Source organism: Pyrus communis, chromosome 1 (genome assembly GCF_041283825.1).
Source record: "Pyrus communis isolate YQ-2024b chromosome 1, ASM4128382v1, whole genome shotgun sequence".
Lineage (NCBI taxonomy): Eukaryota > Viridiplantae > Streptophyta > Magnoliopsida > Rosales > Rosaceae > Pyrus > Pyrus communis.
The window spans coordinates 4,385,877-4,405,476 of record NC_142565.1 but is presented as its reverse complement, the minus strand read 5'-3'; the positions used below and the strand labels follow the sequence as shown (position 1 = coordinate 4,405,476).

At 35.8% G+C, this 19,600-nt stretch overlaps 3 protein-coding genes and 1 long non-coding RNA gene across 4 annotated transcripts; 1 reads left to right on the top strand and 3 right to left on the bottom strand.

The window, feature by feature from the left end:
- Positions 1-168: 168 nt before the first annotated feature.
- Positions 169-1,901, bottom strand: LOC137721321 (uncharacterized). Its single transcript, XR_011066630.2, has 2 exons — positions 1,694-1,901; positions 169-732 (listed from the first exon to the last, which is right to left on the bottom strand). It is a non-coding gene; the product is annotated as an uncharacterized LOC137721321 (long non-coding RNA).
- A 424-nt stretch (positions 1,902-2,325) lies between these two features.
- On the bottom strand, positions 2,326-6,002 carry LOC137721416 (uncharacterized). Its single transcript, XM_068460508.2, has 5 exons — positions 5,625-6,002; positions 3,974-4,907; positions 3,464-3,559; positions 3,192-3,328; positions 2,326-2,928 (listed from the first exon to the last, which is right to left on the bottom strand). The coding sequence occupies exons 1-5, from the start codon at positions 5,903-5,905 to the stop codon at positions 2,739-2,741; spliced, it is 1,638 nt and encodes a 545-aa protein (XP_068316609.1). The 5' UTR covers positions 5,906-6,002; the 3' UTR covers positions 2,326-2,738.
- Positions 6,003-9,538: 3,536 nt separating this feature from the next.
- Positions 9,539-12,394, top strand: LOC137721576 (WRKY transcription factor 55). The gene is made up of 3 exons (XM_068460669.2): positions 9,539-10,085; positions 10,595-10,726; positions 11,645-12,394. Exons 1-3 carry the CDS (start codon positions 9,604-9,606, stop codon positions 12,126-12,128), a joined length of 1,098 nt encoding a protein of 365 aa, XP_068316770.1. The 5' UTR covers positions 9,539-9,603; the 3' UTR covers positions 12,129-12,394.
- Positions 12,395-13,046: 652 nt separating this feature from the next.
- Positions 13,047-16,467, bottom strand: LOC137720759 (WRKY DNA-binding transcription factor 70). Its single transcript, XM_068459875.2, has 3 exons — positions 15,671-16,467; positions 14,660-14,761; positions 13,047-13,660 (listed from the first exon to the last, which is right to left on the bottom strand). The coding sequence occupies exons 1-3, from the start codon at positions 16,006-16,008 to the stop codon at positions 13,192-13,194; spliced, it is 909 nt and encodes a 302-aa protein (XP_068315976.2). The 5' UTR covers positions 16,009-16,467; the 3' UTR covers positions 13,047-13,191.
- Positions 16,468-19,600: the final 3,133 nt, after the last annotated feature.

The following is a 19,600-nucleotide window of genomic DNA, read 5'->3' as shown; positions in this document are numbered from 1 at the left end:
ATTGGGTGGGTTATACAGGCTACATATATTAACATTAGCCATTAAGGATGAATTTACCAAAAAGTTTCCTGGGCCACAACAACCCCACTTTAGCCTTTTGGGTGACTTCCCCACTAGCCACAAAGAATTATGTCGGTGCAACTAGTTGCATATTCATCTCTCTCTACCTTTCTCATCAAGTCGGCAAGGGATACATTATCAGGGGCACCCAAGATTATGCCTTAAGCTGTACACAAAATTTTAGGGCTGCTTCGGTATGGAATGCATAACCGAAAACCATATCCCGATTTCGGAAATCCCAATTTCAAGACCGATCCCAAACCAAATATTTGGGAATCCCAAAATAGTTTTGGGATTTCGGGACAAATCGGGGATCCCAAACCATTTCTCATGCTAATTGAACTTCTGCAAAACTCAATTCTGTCACACCTATGCACATGAGAAATGTTTACTAACTGTACTTTTACTTTTACATCACAATTACAGAATTGATCTAATCACTAGCAGCAAACGAATCACCACCCTAAAGACCTCAAAAACCATAGGATCAAGCTTCTAGCGCAGGGAATGGATAAAAAAAACCTGTCGTTCGTCAACTTTTGACGTTGGGGTCACAGTAAGGAACACTTGCTTAATAACAGGTTCGGTCTGTAAAGCAGAATTCCCCAAGTCTGAGTTATCTGTTGGAACAGATCGCCACCCCAGAATAGTGTGTCCAAGGGACTCTGCAACCTGAAAACAGATGAACAATATTCACATAAATGCCGCCGGACAAGAAAAGAATGTCACGATTAGAGATGGTAATTAGCACTATTACGCTGAAAAGGTCGACATAACAACACATGGACATGCAAGAACAAAATGACACAAACAAATTAAGCATTCTGCAGGACAAGCGTCCAACGTCCAATAAGAAATTATACGAAATTATTCCCTTTTCATTTGTACATTTGGCTAAGCAACTATAACAAATGTATAACATGTATTGAGTTCAACAAAAGTGGCTCAAATTGACGTGCGTCCGTCAATGGAATCATAAGACATTAGATAATCAACAGCTCACCAGACTAACAAAAAGAAAGCAGATTCCCTTTTTCTCTTTGGAGAGAACTAAATTTCAATCCTCAGCTCAATCAAACACCAATCTGTTGAAGGAACCAGACGGAAAAGGGGGTTTTGAATCTCTCCAAACTATGACCAAAAAATTAGGGAGAAGGAGAATCACTCCAAGCTTCAAGCAATTGAATATTATAATTTATAACAATAATTAATAAAAATGGCTGCCAATTTACCTATAAGGAAATAAGAACTAGCTCTTGCAAGTTTTGAATCAAATGACCTAGAAGCCTAGAAACTGGGAAAAGGAAAGTTGCAGAACCCCCTTTAAGATTTTCTCAGATTTATGCTTCAATTGTGACAGAAGAGAAAATGGGCAGGGTTTTAGCTCAGTCCCTGGATTGGGATTTTGATTTTACCTCCAAAGGAATCAAATTTGACAGGAAAATCCCAATTCACCAATTGGGTATTTGCACAAACAGAAAATCCTAATTCACCAATTTAGGAGAATAAATTGAACTACCGTTCATCATCAACCTCCGTATCAGTATCTTCCAAGCGCTAAATTTCACAAACCCTAATCTAGAATTCGAACCCTAAATTAAATTTCAAACCCTAAATTAATTCCAAAATTTACCTGATTTCATCATCAACCTCCATATCGGTCGAGGTTGTGTGATGTGAGTGTGGCCGGATTCGAAGACGGAGAGAGAAATCGCGTGGAGGGTGGCGACGTACTGAGGTCTGAGGTGAGGTCGAGACGTCGAGTAGAGAGACGGAGAGAGAGAGAGAGAGAGACCGAGTTCTGAGTGACTGAGTCTGTGAGGGTTTGATTTGTATTCAACGGTTTGAGATTAAATCTCAACCAAATCCGATGACGGTTACAATTTCAAATATATATTTAAAATTAAATAATATATTTTTTTTTTATTTCGCTTCGGTTCAAGATTACCGAACGAATGAAAATATGAGACCGATTCCTATACCGAAATTTCCAAATCGGTTCGGTATTGAATACCAAAAGTTTCGGAAATTTCTGTATTTTTTAAGTTTTTTTTGGAATATTCGGTATTTTTTTTCCACTCCTACAAAATTTTACACGAGTGTTTAACTTAGTCTAATTTTAGGGTTGAAGAACATCTTTAATAGAAATGTCAAAAAATAAACGTTAAATATTAACTTGATGACTGATATAATCAGGTAACAATGTTAAAATTTTACTTTCTCCAACCCATATTGTTTTGTTATAATAATATGTATAAGATCTACTTAAAAAAAATCAATTAAGATATATTTTATTGATTTATAATTAATGCATAGGATCCACACAACAAAACAATTTAAAAAAAATTATTTGACAGCCCCTTTTCTCATATGTCAAAATTGCCAGCACAAAACTTTTATGTCGACTCACCTAGAATTGACACATTCGTTAAAGCTTCTTTCTACCTTCAAATTTAATTGCGTGACATTCTACTTAAAATTTAACATCTCCTCTGCATATACTCTAAGTTACTAAGCTTTCTCTCGTACAACCCTCCCACGTACTCCTCCTCTTCTCCTTTTCTTTCCCCAAGGGCTCTCTACCAGTCATTGACAATATGGTGAAGGTGTGCATTCCTGCAAACGAATGCTAATATCCAGAGGGAGTCAAATGGAAATATCGGAAGAAAAGCCGGTCGTTATTCTCTCTTGTCCTCCTCTAGATCTTCCCCAAGCCCAAACACGTGATGATCTGCTGCGCTCGGGGCCTTCCTTTCCTTTCTCTCTAACTTGGTTGCCAAGTCTCCGCCCGCCACCTTAACTCCACTTCCCGTGAGTGAGATAGCCTCGTCGTCGAAGTCATCAGCAGTCTCCTCCGAGTATGCATATCTGCAGAAACCCGCATTAAGTCATAATTCAAAGTATCCTCACTAGGTGTGTCAGAAGCTCGTTGAGAAAACTGAAGAAATTGAATATCTAGAGAACGTCTTGTAAACATCGCTCAGAGAGCATTTGACGCATGATTACAAAACTCTTTGAAGAAATTGAATTGGTGTAATGTGAGCAGTTTTACAAGTGTTTGATAAGCAAAAGCCGAAGGAAGCAAACTCAGAAAGTTGGATGATGCAATGAAAAGGAGGCTTAGAGCGTACCCGGTTGGGTTATTGGATGGAGCCCAAAGAACACATATCACCACCAACAGCAAATAAGTAAGCAAGGTCCAGAAAGCTGGGATGATCCAGGCTCTTCGCCACAGTTCACTCAACGGATCAGTCGCGTTGAAATACAACTGAACAGACAAGGATCAGAAGTTTAACTGTTAGTTATACAGATAGTAATACCGTAAAAGAAAAGAAAAGGAAGAGAAGAGTGGAACACATACACAAGTAGAACAGAACATAAAACAAAACAAAACAAAACAGACCTCATAACCAATCCAAGCGACAGAGAGCAGCACTGTTACTGCAAGGAAATTGGTAAACTTCCGGTACAGCTCAAGTTTGGCCATGCTTCTTCGAATCTGTGCGCACGGTAGACAGAGACATATTCACTTAGTTTCCTCAAGCTGAATACGAAGTGTTGCATTCAAAAGCAAGCTAATGAATCTTCATGTATGTAACAGACGTAAGACATTCTCATATATATATATATATATATATATATATATATATATGCTACCGTGCTTCTAAGCACTAAAATAACACCTAGGTAAAACAATTTCTTCAGAGATAGTCATGTTGTAAAACACAGATGGATTCTAACTATGCAACTTCCATTGGAAATATATCGGCCAGGTATCTATGATGCATACACACTTCCAAGACAGGAAATCCAGATGCCTTAGTTACCAAATGTGCTGATCAAGGTCAAGCCAAAAAGTAAGTTCATGTAGTGATACAAGGTAGGAAAGGATGAACATGAAAAATAAGGTTACCTGAAGCTTCTCCAAAGTCTTAGATAACGAGGAAAAGATCCAAAGAATAAAACAGGCATCCAAAAGAGCAACCGGTAGCACCAGAAAAAGCCTGGCTTTTCCAGAAAAGTCATTGATATTCCCCAAATGTTCAACAAGCTCAAGTGCTTCTGATGCTACAAAATATATTACCCCAAGGAGAAGTACTTTCGAGGTTATACCACCAAGAGTTGGCCGCACAACACCATAGCCCATTGAAACCACCAGAAGAAGAAGCCGAGAGACAGTTTTCTTAACGGCGCTGAAGGTTACCGCCCATATGGTAATTCCCATTGGTCTGCTCCCAGTGGAATTAAAATTTGCATATTCAAAATACCAAAGGGCCATTTCACACATTCCAAGTCCAATTACAGCACTGATGTGGTAGTGCAACTGTATTATGTCTTTCCAATACTGTAAAAAGCGGAGAAACCAGAAAAGACCGAGGACAAGATATGCTAAAGACATTAGGCCAAAAAATGTCATCAATGGGGACATCTTTCCGGGTAAATAACCGTCAGGGTTCCTCCAAACAGTTCTTCCGCTGATTAATGTGCCAACAAGTTCTGGATCACAGAACATAAAATAAAGATAGTACATTCCGGTGCTGTTGATCTCAATAGTTTGGATATCCATATTAGCCTCTTCATTTTTACCCTCGAAGAAGGTCTGAATCCTTTTGGGCCCATCAGGGTTGTCTGGGTTTTGTTGGATGATAACCTCTCCCACCTTGCAGGAACCATCCTTGGACAGCTCTGGGGTGCAGCATATTGCTACGGAGTTCAAATAAGAACCTCCAATTTTCTCCCTGTCCCTAACCTCGAGTACAATAGCCTCTACCAAGCCAGTCCTCTGCTGCATCTCATTCTTCTTTTCAGCAGATTCCCGGGTTCTTTGAAAGATGATCGATTCGAACCTGCATTCACATATGGAAAGGATGGATAAACCCCTTTGAAATGTTTCGTTTATACACAAAAACCTACAAATACTTCTGACTGAAAATGGTTAACCTACAAAAACCTACCTTTGAAATTTCTCATATATTGTTTCCCTTCAAGTTTTTGTTCTCGTATAATCTCTTTCATTTCCTACCTCCCACCAGTCCCTGCATCCTTCTCCGTTCCTCATTTCTCCTACATACTTTCTCTCTATCTCTAGCAGAAAACATGAAAACTAAAATCAAAATAGTTGTCAAACGCACCCTACATTAGTGATACAAGCGGTGTCCCCTCATTATATTCATTCCTTCATCTCTAGATTTCAACTTCATAGCATGAAGCACTGCCATTTCAACAGCCAACCCTCTTTGAAACAAATCAATCACTGCACAATGCATTGCACATTTAATCCATAAACCACAACTTTCAACATACACCAACACAAACCCAATTCAATTCACTCAAAAATTCAACTTTTCCCAATCAAAACAATCACCAATCAGCAAATGCACATTATTTGGCCATCTATGACAGTATGTCCGGTCCCTTGCACCCAAAGTTCTAACCCATCGCCCCGTAAATTAGATTACTTTAGAATATCGCCTTATCAAACAAAACAAATAACAAAGAACCCATAAATTATTTCCCCCAAAAAACAGATCAAGAAAAAAAAGGTGGAAACTTAATCCATTTACCTGATGAATGACTTGCCATTGAGGGGCTTATCCTCAGAGCTAGACTTGTCATTGCCAGAGTCGAGCTTGGAAGCGTAAAGGCCCTCACTTCCGCCATGGAAGAAGAAGGAATTGGAACGACGGATGAAGGACTCGTCCTGGTAGTCATGGATCGAAGCAGATGCTAAAATAATGAAGTGCATCAGCACCAACAGTATAAAATATCCATATGAATTTGGAGGAGGCAGATCTCTGTGACCCATTTTGCCTTTGTCTCTGTGTGTCACTTCCTCTGACAACATTGTTAATCAATCACAAGGAATGATATAGAATCATGGGATCTTAGGATGTTTAGCACACTTCGAGATTTGGCTTAACCAGGTTACCAGACTGTTAGACATTCCAGTAATTCAGTTTACCCTCTATACTTTCTAATTTTAGAAAGAATTTTTTTTTTTTTTTTTTTCACTCTAACAAGTCGCCAGATATTTTTCGGTGTGCCAGACTTATGTCGTATGTCATTATACAAGTAAAGAGACATTTGAATAAATAAAAAACAAAAAAAAAACTTATCACTACTTGTATAATAATATATGACGTATCGTTCTGCACCAAATTTTAGCACATTTAAAAATCCCTCAACAAGTCATGAGACTTTGCATCAATTTATCAAAATTAAATGAGAATTACCCAATGAGTTTGTAGGTTAAGAGATCATGAGTTTTTTATGAAAATTCCAAACGTCGTGTGCTCACTCTAACGATCGCTTGTATGAAAAATAAATCAGAATATTGATTATAATTTTATTTAAGAAAAATGTTGGCATTAGCCCTCAACTTGCCCCTGAATTTTCAATTTTGCTTCGAACCTCCTAATCTTTTTTAAAACATGTCAATTGCTCCCTCTGTTATAATAAGTAGATATAAATAGTAATTATCGGCAAAAAAGAAAACAAAAATAATGGAATAGACACCCGCCAATTCAAAGGCAATGGGAACTTGAAATTCTAGATATGAGAATCACAGCCTCCCCACTCTCTCTAAATGCAAATGCCTATTTCTGTGAAATGAATAGGATTCTCTTCTTTCTAAATTTTCTCTCTTCCAGTCTTCTCCTCTTTCACTTTCTTCTTTTTCTCTCTTTCTCTAAAAAAGTAAAAAATGAGATGTTGACGCAGCTTAATTGTGGTCATTCAAATAGAAGGGAACCAGAAGGGGGAGTAATTTGGAGAGGAGAGAATCCTACTCCTCCCCGAAAACCCTTCCTGCGAAAATTTGAGTTTTTCTTCATACATGACCCCAAATGAAGCGGAAGATCATGGCAATTTAGTCACCAAGTCTTGTGAGACAAGAAAGAATGGAGAGAGTAACATTAAAGTGACAAGGCTGAGAAGTGGGGTGACATTTTCCTCGAATACCATTGTCATCGACTAGCTAGGATTAGGTCTTGTGGGAAGAAAAATGGAGTAAAGAGTGATCTGTTTGAAAGAGTGATGATATTTTCCCCGAATATCACTTCTTATCCTTTTTTTGTTATTGCGCTTGGGGTATGGCCAAATCTTCTTCTTTTGGCGAAACAAGTTAGCAACTCGGTCGAATGTGCCAACTCCCTCAGAGAGAAAAAAAGGGTCTGCAATCTCTCGTTCTCTCGGATTATCACGAACAATTCAGTTTTCTTCGATTAGTTTAGTTTGATAGAAGGGAAGATTAAGAGATATAATGAGAATGTATTTTGCAGTTATACAAGCAGATGGCGAAGAAGGACAATGCAAGGTACAAGAGGCAATGCAGGCAGCTGATGGGAAAGCCGCTCGTGGTACTGCAAAACAATCACGAGGATAACACAAGATGCAGATTCAAGAATGGCTTCCAGATGATATATTATTTTACGGATTTTTCTAGTTTTTTTTCTTCAGTTCCTGTTTTCTTCTTGACATGAATAATGAGATGATTTTAGCATAATATTGTAATGTAAGTGATAAATATGCATTTTCCTTGTTAATTAAGCCTGTGATTTTATGGTGCTGTGGACTTGCATTTTTTCGTATACAAAACAGGAGAACGAAAACAGATGACGAAAATCACAGGGAGAATATCTTCTTCAGCTTAAAGTTTTTACTTGCTGTGAGCTGTGGTTCCTGCAGAAACCAAAATTACAAGAAGACAACCAAACTAAATTGGAAGCATTAACGATCATGTGTACCTGTCTCAACTTGCAAGCAAGAATCGGACATGATTTCGAGGTACTACCTCCGTGATGTGGCCAACAATACTTCGCAGTATGATGACAGAATATACAATCATTTACAGTTGTAAGGGCGAGAGATTATCTCAACTATCTCATGTTGTATATTCTTTTGTGTTTATCTCTTTTGTCATGTACAAATATACAACCAATAGCAAGAGAAATTCTCTCGACTTTTTTGGCACACCAGCTCTTAAAATATCCAGCTTGGACTGTCCAAGGTGGGGTTATTGGGTTCAGATGACCTCAATTGCTAGGTACGTTTTTCTCTTACCCATGTTTAGTCTTTACAAAAAAGAAGTTTAATTTCCTTTTTCCTTTATCTCCTCCTCCACCTCCTTTCCCATTGCTTTTGGGTAGAAAAAACAACTCATAAATTTTAAATTTTTTAAGAAATTTAAATGAACAGAAATGATCAATAACAAAATTGAAAAGCATGGTAGTTCTTAACAACCTTTGGTTGTTTATTTAAATTATACTTTTGAGGTGTAATACCAGTGGCCGAATCAGGATCCTCTCTGGATCCTATTTGTTAGGATCTCAAAGATCCGTAAATCGTGTCCGTTCATAGTACATCATGTGGTTAGTTTTCGTCAGATACTGTTTGTGTTCAATTTTAAATAATAAAATTTAAAATAGTTTCTGACCGTACGATGTACGATGAACAGACACGATACACGAATTCTTGGAATTCTCATAAAGAAGATCAGGGCGGATCCTTATTCCCAGCCACCCATATGTAAAGTTTGCCCTTGTCCTACACTATTTCATGGAAAGAGAGTAATGGGGTCGGGGACTCATGGAATCTTGACTACCTCTCTGTGATTGGTTTGTATAGGATTTCAGTGGAGGACCAATTTTCCTTCAACACAAACTTGACGTAGGGGCAAGGGTTTCTAACACTAATTTAACATTGTTAACTTGGTAAATAACATTTTCCTCAATGGTCTAGTATAAGCAATGGTTGAGTCATCATTTTTTTTAAGGAATAACTAAAATTTCCACGATTCTACTCTTTGACCATTTTCTATACTAAAATGATCTTGTATGTTACGCTAGGTAATTTTGTTCGCGTTAATATATGTGGATAATTAACTTTCACGTTATAGATAAGTAAAAAACTCATTCAAACGTATAAATGTATAAAATTTCTACAATTCAAACTCCTTAACCATTTTCTATACCAAAATGATCTTATATATATATATGTTACACTCGGTTACTTTATTCACTACAACATATGTGGATTTTTTTTCACATTATAGATAAGTAAAAGACTCATTAAAATGAGTTATTTCAAACATATATATGTTGTAGCATATTTTGATTAGATCAGTTAATCAAGATAATATGCTCGTCCCTCACACACAAGTTTGAATTTCGCTCCGTAAATTAAAATAGCTAGTTTAAAATATGTTACGTAAAAAAATTGTGGCTAAGTTAATAACTTTAAACCTCTGAGAAGTTCCCTAAGGGATCCAACAAAATTGGTTTCAATGAAGCAAGTCGTCTTCTAGACTCGATGGAAAAGAGAAGGGTTGAAATTGAAATCCGAATTAAGTAGACCACACTTGTTCCAATCTGACCAAGACTTAGTCAAATTTGCATATTTTCCAAATTTTGTACCGTGTAAAATAAACATAAATACCTTTGAACAATTTCTCTATCTTTTTCATGAAACACCAACTCAGAAGAAGCCTCACAAAAGCAGCTTATATTCACAACACTTTAAATTTCCCCACCACCACCATATAGCATGTTCGAATCGAAACCAACCCAAAAAAAGCAAAAGCTGCCAGAACCAGAATCCATGGAAGAAATCATTTCTTTAATCCTCCATGGATGCATGTTGGCCGGAAAGCTTAAAGAAACCTTACCCAACTTGGCCACCCAACCTGACTTACTCTCCAATTCTTTGGAAGAAATCACAAAGATTTTTGGTTCAGCAAAAGAAAGGGTTTTACATAGTCAAGGCTCAAGTAGTACTTCATATCTTCACAACCTATTAACACTTGAGCACCAGCAGATTGGAACGAGTGTTGAACAATGGCTGAGGTCTAATACGCAGGCAATGGATATAATCCAAACCCAACTAGCAGCTGATCGAAACGAAGCAAAGGTCAGTGGCGGCGTTGATGTCCGGGTTTCGGAGGCGGCAATTGGGGGTTTTCAGGCAGCAGATGTGTCAGCTTCTAACGTGAACATTGCGTCATCAAGCACACAAAGACCGCGACGAAGGTATGTGTATTTACGAATTTAGTTGAGAGCTTAGATTATGTGATTATTTTGTAACATGATCTTAATTAATTTGTGCATGTATACGTAAAAACATTGTCTAGAATTATTGTCACGCAACAATACAACATCGTAAAAGATTATTGTTTTGTGTGTGCATAGCGGTTGAACAATACACGTATAGTCAGTAATGTATTTAATATTGTCGAGAATCTACTGATAGCTTATACATACATTTTGTTGACGACGATGATATCAACACATTATCAATAAAAACAGACGTATGTTCCACAATTAGAGTATGAAAGTACAAATACAGTAACTTCGCTAAGAAGAAAGAAGGAAAATGCGTTGAAAGCAGAAGAGCATTACCAAGCTGCTTCTTAGAAAATGACCCCGATAAAGCATATAAACTTTCACTGTGTCAATCAAAGTTCTTTCCAAACTATTTTGGCAGCATGCATTTGTTTTCTAATCATATTATTTTATGTTCATTTTGATTACTTAAATAGGAAAGATCAAGGGGTGATTAACAAAATAACAGTGCCAGCACCTAGGATTGGAAACACTGAAATCCCGCCAGAAGATGGCTTCACCTGGAGAAAATACGGCCAAAAGGAGATCATGAACAACAGATTCCCAAGGTAATTAATTTGACCATAACCATATAGATTAAGGTTAATTATATCTTGTTTGACACTTTCAATTCAAATATTTGCAACGTTCTTCCACTTCTACTTCATCGTAGTGGGTTGGCCACGGTCAGGCATGCCATATATGCTAGATATTGGAGCCCTTTTGGTCAAGTTGGTATAATTATTTAGTGTCATTTTGTCATGGAAATATTGAAATATTCATGGCGTTGACCAGACTTGACTTGGTCAGCAATCAATCAGTTTTAATTCGAATTTGGCGAACGGTCCTTAATTTTTTCTTATAACCAATTGCTGCTTAGTAAATGGGAAGACCCCTGCCCAGAGTGGAGCCTTGACTTGAGAATGTTCAATTAGTCCTATTCTCTAAAATCGGGTCAGAGTTTACTTATAATTACTTTATTAGGGTAGCCTATGATAAACGTTATGACAACGAGATTAGCATGTGACGGGTAATAAGTTTTTTGTTCTTATAATTTGACGTCTGAAGTGTTTACATAAAAAAAAATGAAAACTAATGAAAATGTTTATAAAACTTTGAGTTTTAATGATAAGGACAAAATAAAGGGTAAGGTGAATAGTCCCATAATTAATTTTTTAGTGTAAAAATATGATTTTTCGTTAAAGTAAAAAATACCGAAAACTTTTCGTTAAAATTAAAAAAAAAAAAAAAAAACTCTATCACCTGCCAACTGTTAATGTCTGTGGCACAACAATTAGGTGTTACTATAGATGCACCCATCAAAAGTTGTACAATTGCCCGCTAACTGTTAATGTCTGTGCCATAAGTTCTTTGTCTTTTATCTTATTTTGTTTGTTGGAATGGAAGATGGGACTTTCTTTGTCTTTATCTTTGAAACGATACTTTATGTGTTTTTACTGACTAATTATATCATGTTTCTTTCTCAGGAGTTACTATAGATGCACCCATCAAAAGCTGTACAATTGCCCAGCCAAGAAGCAAGTCCAGAGGCTGGACAATGACCCCTTAACATTTGAGGTAATGTACAGAGGTGAACACACATGCCACATGTCAGCCACTGCACCTTCAACTCTACCACCACCAACAGCAGACCATCATATTCCACAAGATCATATGTCAGCAACCACTGAGCCTCCAACATCTCTATGGCTTTCCATGGACTTTAACCCTATTAGACAAGGAGGCAGCAGCAGTGGTATGATCGGTGGCGGTCGTGGCAGTGGTCGTGGCAGCGGTGATGGCGTTGGTACATCCACCGGCACACGTTATGGTAAAGAAGTTGACTTTCCTGTGATGGATTTGGCCGATACTATGTTTAATTCAGGCAGCAGCAGCAGCAGTATGGATTTTATTTTCAATTCTGCTGAACATAGATGGCAGTCAGATGACAAGAAAAATTTAGATCACTAGGCAGGAAATGCTAGTACTTGGGCCGGCAGGTCAATTTTCTTTATATTGTTGTCTAGCAAATGAAAAGATCATAGGAGCTAATTAACAAAATTAATCTGAGTCAGTCATCCTAATCTTCTAAGAAGGTTAGTGAAAGTAATTTCACACAGGCGTCTGTAAACTTTTTTTTTTATGGTCAATAGTTGTTTGCAAACTTTATTTATGTATTTCGAAAAATGATATTTTAAAGTGTTTTAACCTTCAAGGATGGTGATTTAGGTTCAAAAGCAAGAGAATGAGCACATTGCCCTAACGTATTGGTTGTATTTTTTTTTATTTTTTAAGTGTATACTATATTCACTTATGTGCATGCCTACTACTTTCCATGACAAGTTTGAAATTAAGATACTTTATTTTACGAGAGCAATAATTTAAACTGAAATGTGAGATGAAACAGATATATTATTCTAGTCAATTAATTGAATTCACATGCGTCTAGTTTAAACTTTTAAAAGTGTGCAATGTGATAATTCATGTTATTTTGTAAGCCTAATTCTTTTTAGGGCCAAGTTTGGAACCATAATGTAAACTTAACTTAATTCTTTATTACTTTATGATTGATGCGATCGTCAGATAATTTTTTGTCTACCGCCATAAATTAGGGTTTTCTTTTTCTCGTCAATAATACCACTTTATGACTAATGCAACCGTTAAAGAATGTTTGTCTGTCACCGTAAATTAGGGTTTTCTTTTTCTCAGTCAACAATATCACTTTACGACTAATGTGATCGTTAAGAAATTTTTGTCTACCACCACAACTTAAGATTTCCTTTTTCTTGTCAACAATATCACTAGATCAAGAACTAATCGGTTAATATTTGTGTAGCTAAGTAGCATTGCACTGAGTTCGTTTCATGCGTAAAGATATGACACATAATATTTCGACTTCAATCAACATTAAACTTTTTCCAAATCAAATGGATTATGAACAACATTATTAGGAAAATGCCTTGAGTGACACATCAACCCTAGCTATTACAAGAAGCTAACAAGAAGTAGCATCAAATCTATCACTGCAAGGAGTTCATTGGAAACTCTCAAAATTAAAAACATCCTCAAAATTAATACACTTCACATAATCCATGTCCTCTTCCCAGTGCATGTTTGAAACCACATCCTCGTTGGAAGACACGCAGATCCCTACAGGCTCTGATAAATCCAAGTGATCCTTCAAATCATGCCACATACTGTTGTCCGTTAGATCACTTGGTGTCCCCACTTTGTAATCTTCTTGTTTCGCGATGGGAATTGACGGTGCGGATGTGCCAAAGAAACTAGGGTTTTGGTGATGTGGGGTCCCAGATTCTGAACTAACAGTCTGAGATTCCCAGGGATTAGAGCCGATGATCATTGGTGAAGGTTTGATCATGGCTCTGCACGTGTGCTCGCCGATGTAGGTGGTATGGTACGACAGTGGGTTGTCTTGGATTTGTTGGACTTGTTTGGTTGCCTTGCAACCTTGGTCAAATTTTCTTGTGCATCTGAAGTAAGCCCTGCGATTGAGATCATGACACCGTTAGCGTCCATCTGGTACCGTTTTTTATACTTTTTACCGTAAAATGTTTCCGTAGTACGAAAACGAGAAAATAAATTAATATTTTTATAATTTGAGAATGCGTAAATCCATACTCAATGGTTAGATACAAATTAAGTGACATGTTAATCTAGCAATAAAATAACAGGTTTCTAATTAATCCGTTAATGAGTCATATTATTATCGGATCAATTGTTAATAATCTATTAATGAGTTACCGAATCACCTATTAAAAACCATATAAGATATCATTTGTCAGATCTATATATTTGGCACGACAATAACTTGCATCACCTGTTAACACGACATGAAACAACTTGACTCGCTAACGAATCAGGTCGTTATCTAGTCACCTATTAAAAACCGTTAAAATAATAGACTAACACGACACAACATATTAGGAAAACATATTATAACAAAAAAATAATACGAACACAACAAAAACAACATTTTTACCGGTCCTACGTTAAACTATATGCACATGTATTGGTAAAACCATTTCTCCTGTTTGTTTGTCGAATGCACTTCAATTAGCACTGCTGCAATAATTGTTGGGGCCTGGTGTTTTTAACTTTATACGTGTGCGTCGTCCATCGCATCAAAAGTGGAAATGTGAACCCAGCTTTTGTTGGAACCACAAAACGAAGTGACCACCTAACTTTGCTGCTTGGGGTTTCCTTACTCCTTTTATGCTTTCTAATTCAATTATTTGTGCGTATTGAAAGGGATCAGTATTATTTAAAAATATTTTTTATTTTTTTATTTTTAACTCTAGCATACGCTGAATCCAACGAGTTATGCAATGCAAACAAATTTAAACACCAATTATACCCTATATTGCCATGTCGTCTTTAATTTAAATTGTACTATTTAAATAAAACAAAACAAATGAGTAAATAGTTTGAATAAATCATTTTCCCAAAAAATTGATCATAAATTCTTAAAAATAAAAACAAACCTTGGATATGGAGCATTGAGGATTATCTTTTGGCCATATTTTCTCCAAGCCTGTCCATCTTCAATTTTGGGCGAAGTTATTGTCCATGATTGACATGTCTTTCTGCAACCATGAACATGAAACAAACTTTTAGTCTCCATGTCATATAAAAGAAGTAAAACAGTTTAAAAAACAATTTCGTATTTTTCTGTATTAGTTTTTAAAACCAATAAATATTAAGTAATTTAATTACACCGGTCATTTTTCTTTAAAAGTATAAAAAAAATTCTTATTGAATATCAAACAATTCTAATTAACTCCATTAAAAATTGATATTTGCTACAAGACGATATTTTATACAAGCCTGAGCAATAAATACAAACGCGCTTTCAAGCGAGATATACACTTTTCTAGCCAACTAATTTATTTATGTGCAAATCCTTTTTTATTTTTTTGGGAGAATATGCGCAAATCCTTAGTAATAAAATTGATATCTAATTAGAAAATTTAAACCGGCCTAAATCTATATAAAAAATTCTAAATAACTCTGTTAAAAAAATTGATATTTGCTACAAGACGATATTTCATACTAATCTGAGGTACAAAAAGACAATTCAGACGCGCTTTAAAGAGAGAGATACACTTTTATAGCCAACTAACCTATGTGTTAAAGGCTAAGGGTTCATTGGTGATGTTCTTAAAATGATTAAAAACATTTTTGGTGAAAATATTTTTGAAATTAATTCTTAGTAAAAATACAAAAAAATCTAAAAAAAAACACTCCAAATTTTTTTTTTTTTTTTTTGAAATACAGTTTAAAAGAACTTTCAAAACGAGTTTTAAATCAAAACTAAGGTATTTGCAAGTTTCCCCAAAAAACAAAAAAAACTAAGGTATTTGCAAATCCTTTAGTAACTGACATTACAACGCTGATCTGTGTATCATACTGGCTAGGAAATTAAACAAATAAAAGAAAATTGGCATACAATTATTTAGATATGAATCTGTGGTTGAGATATTTCACTTCATTACCTCCTCTTGTAGCAACCTCTCCGATCCTTGAAAGCCTGAGTCTTTCGACTCTCACCGGAATCTTCAGAGCTCCGGTCACAGCAATGCGAGTGCTCCACTTGGGAAGGTTCCGGCTTGACCTGATAAACCTCACCGGAAGCAGCAGACTGGTGATCGTTATGGCCATCAGAAGCAGTCAGAGCAGAAAGACTGTCTGCGAATACCGTCATGATCTTCATCAAAAGCTCCTCCGCCAAGACACGATCTCCGTACTGATTCTGGAGCAGAATCTGAAGCTCCGCCGCCGTCTTCTGGCCTTCATGTAGCTCTTCGATCAGTCTCTTGTGGTTGGTTCCCATTGGTTCTAGGATGCTCTGCTTTTCCTCTGTTTCTAGCTTTAACTCCTCTCTCTCTCTCTCTCTCTCTCTCTCTCTCTCTCTCTCTCTGTGTTTATGAGGGAAAATCTGAAATGGGTTTTGCTTAGATGGAGCGAGAGATCAAGGGTACATGGCTTTTTATGGTATGAGATAGACTACTGTTCGAATTGCTTCTGAAATGACTGAAAGCGTTTCGGATTATCTTTGACGATTCTTATCAGAAGCGTTCCTTACATACACAAATTCAAACAAACTTTTGGAGAGTGGGAAGTGAATCATGAAAGATGATGGCTTTTAGGCTGATCTTTTTTTTTGCTCTGTTTTGTAAGGAATATTTTTGGTTGAATTGGGGTTTGTTTGGATGAGGTGAGAGAAGGGGATATGGTTTTATGATGTGAGAGGAGGAAGGTGGGAAGCAATTCACTCGAAGATGTAAGGAAGGAGGTGAAGCCCCCCTTTCCCATAATTTTATAAGAGAGAAAGTTCCAAAAATGCTTACAAGGCTGAGGTGATGTCATCGAGTGATGCAAAGCTTATATCATTGATGCCAAACTTATTTTTCCCACCTGGTAGGTTGTGCAAATTATGTGCTTTCTCTTGAATATGAGATTACTGACAAGATTTTTTAAAGTAAAATTGTTTATAAATTGTTTGTGATTTTATATCTTTTATATAATATTTTATAATGTTAATATAAGAATTATCGTTAAATTATGAAAAAGTAAAGAACACATGTATACTTTCACTTTTAAGTTTTTAAAAAGTTCATGAAAATTCTCCTTAGCGTTTATCTTTAAATATTATTTGGTGTAGTAAAGTCGAGTAATCATTCAATGCATATCTGCTTGTCAGATTCTACCTCGCTATACTTTGATTATATTAAGTTATCTTTATATTTTTTTTTTCACTAATCAACTTTAATCTTAGACGTTGGAAGCTTTTGAATAATTCTTAAAGTTAAAGGCTCATGCTTTATATGTTTTTGGGAGAATGTGTTCTGTTTTGTAGAAAAATAAAGATTGAACTTAAATGGTAGTTAGGAGATATTTTATAAAGAATTATTGATGACTAGTTTTTTTTTTTTTTTTTGTCAACCGCTGAATTTTGTTAAATTAGCAATAAATGATGTTTTGAATTCACGTCGTCATGCAAGGGTTTAACACATTTCCACTACGGTAGTAAATGACCATTTGTAAGATGACGTGAGTTCAAAACCTCGTCTTAAAAAGCAGTTTATCCTGCTTACATTAAAAAATAATTTATATAGAACATCAATGCAAAGTTCATTTTAATGGACTATCTGAATGAGTTCCTAATTAAAATTTAGAGAAAAATTTGAAAATTATCCTCAATCACACATCCTGTCTTGCTTATCAAATTGGAAATTGTTTAAGAGCTTTTGATTTTGAAGAGGAAGAATGGTCTCTCAGTAACTCCTAGCATCACAAAACTAGTTTACTCATCTCGCAACCCTAGCTGCTCCAGCCCCCTTTTTCTCTTGCACGAAACTCACCCAAAATCCCAGCTTTCGCCACCGACTCCTTCCTCTGGTAAGTAGCCATCCACCAACGTCCTTTGCTAATTGACCCATCGCATGTCTATTATCGGCGACGCATTTTGATGTTGAGAGTAAATGTCGCAATTAAATTAAAACCCAATTAAAACATTTCTGACCTAACTAAAGCATTTATTACCCTTTAAATTATGACAACTTGCATGACATTCATACACCTGAACCCTAAACTGTAGCTTTTTGTGGTAATGACACAAGGACCCAGCTTATATGCCGGTCCAATTTTCATACATTTTCATCTTTTTCTATTTTGTGCGGTCACGGTTAAGTCACGTCAATATTTTATATTGATTTTTTTTATAGAGATAATAAGACAAAAAGCAATAGTGATATAAAATGTTAATGTGGCTTAACCGTGACCGCACAAATAGGAGGAGATGAAAGTGTATGAGAACTGGAAGGGCAGAGAAGCCACGTTCATATTACAAATGCCTTGTGGACAAAAAATGTCCACATGTTTCCGCAACAATAATGTACTTTTGTCATATAATTCACTACCTTAAACTTATACATGACTGAACATGCTCTAATATGGCATTGCAAATCAATTATGCGGCACCATACTAAAACGATTAAAATAAGTCTTTCTCCTACAAAATCAAAATACTAATTAAAAAGCAAAAAAATCATTCAAAACCAAAAGCATATACATACAACAACTTGTTATAAAATAAGATTCTCTCCCCTCCAAATTCCCTCCTTTTCAACTTCCTCGTGCTTGAATGGTCATGATTAAACCACGTTAACATGATTTGTTATTTTTTTTATAAGGAAATAAAGACAAAGAAGAAAGTAAGAGAGAAATGGAAAGAACGGAAGGAAATTCGGAAGGGAGAGAATTCGACTCAATAGAATTTATGTGGTCACACTTTCACAACGTGAAACTCACAAAAAACAGAGCTTTCTAATTTCTAAAAGTGGGATATTTTAATTGGGCAACGTGTTTGGACTTTTTGAAGTTAATATCAAAGTGTAGGTGGCAGATTAAAATGTTACAAAAATATACGTAGTTGCAATGGAACCCTAGTTGCTAACATGGTAGCGAAAGTTTCCCAATACAAATTATTGCCACCATACTCCTTGGGCTCACCGCTTCTCAATGTAACCCTTCCTTTTGGAAAACTATGTATTATAATGTAACTCCACCACCCTTTCATCTTATATTCTAGAGGCCACTTACCTTGTTGGTCCATTGATCATTGTACGACAATCTTAAAAAATACAAAAACAATTACTTTATTGACAAACCAACTTCCACCCTTTCATCTAGATTCTAGAGGCCACTTGGTTTGCTGGTCCATTGATCATTGTACGACAATCTTAAAAAATAAAAAGACATTTACTTTATTGACCAACTAACTTGATTTTATACTTGTGAGAATTCAAATCTTTCCCAATACATCAATTAATAATTTTTAAGGCATTTGATATTAGTATAACTTTTTACTTTGATATATAAAATTTAAAATCGATAGAACTGGTCTATGATCATTGTGGGTAAAGGGATGGGGTAGTTTAAGGTCCTAGGTTCGAGACGGGGTAGGGTAGAAAAAAAAAAGTTAAAAAAAAAAAAAGAAGATGGAATTGGTCCTTGAATTTATCCACCGTCAATCATTTTGATCATTCTGTGAAAAATCTCTGTTAAATAAAGATAAAAAAAAATTGCCTCAAACTTTGTCAAATCAATTTGGCCAATTGTTCATTAAAATGAGAGTATTTTTTTCATTTTGATCCTTATTTGACAAAGATTTTTCATGAAATGACCAAAATGATTGATAGTGGACAAACTAAGAGACCATTTATTTGATTTCAAATCTTAATCTTAGGGATAAAAATGAGGTGTTATGTCAATCTCTAATACCATTTTGGCTAAAAAAAACATAATAATTTAATCCATCTTTTGGAATGGGACATTCCGATTTTTATTGAAATGAGTTTTTCAGTAGAGTGATGGCATTAGGGTTAAATAGTTAGTTATTAGAAGGGAAAAGAATGAATGAA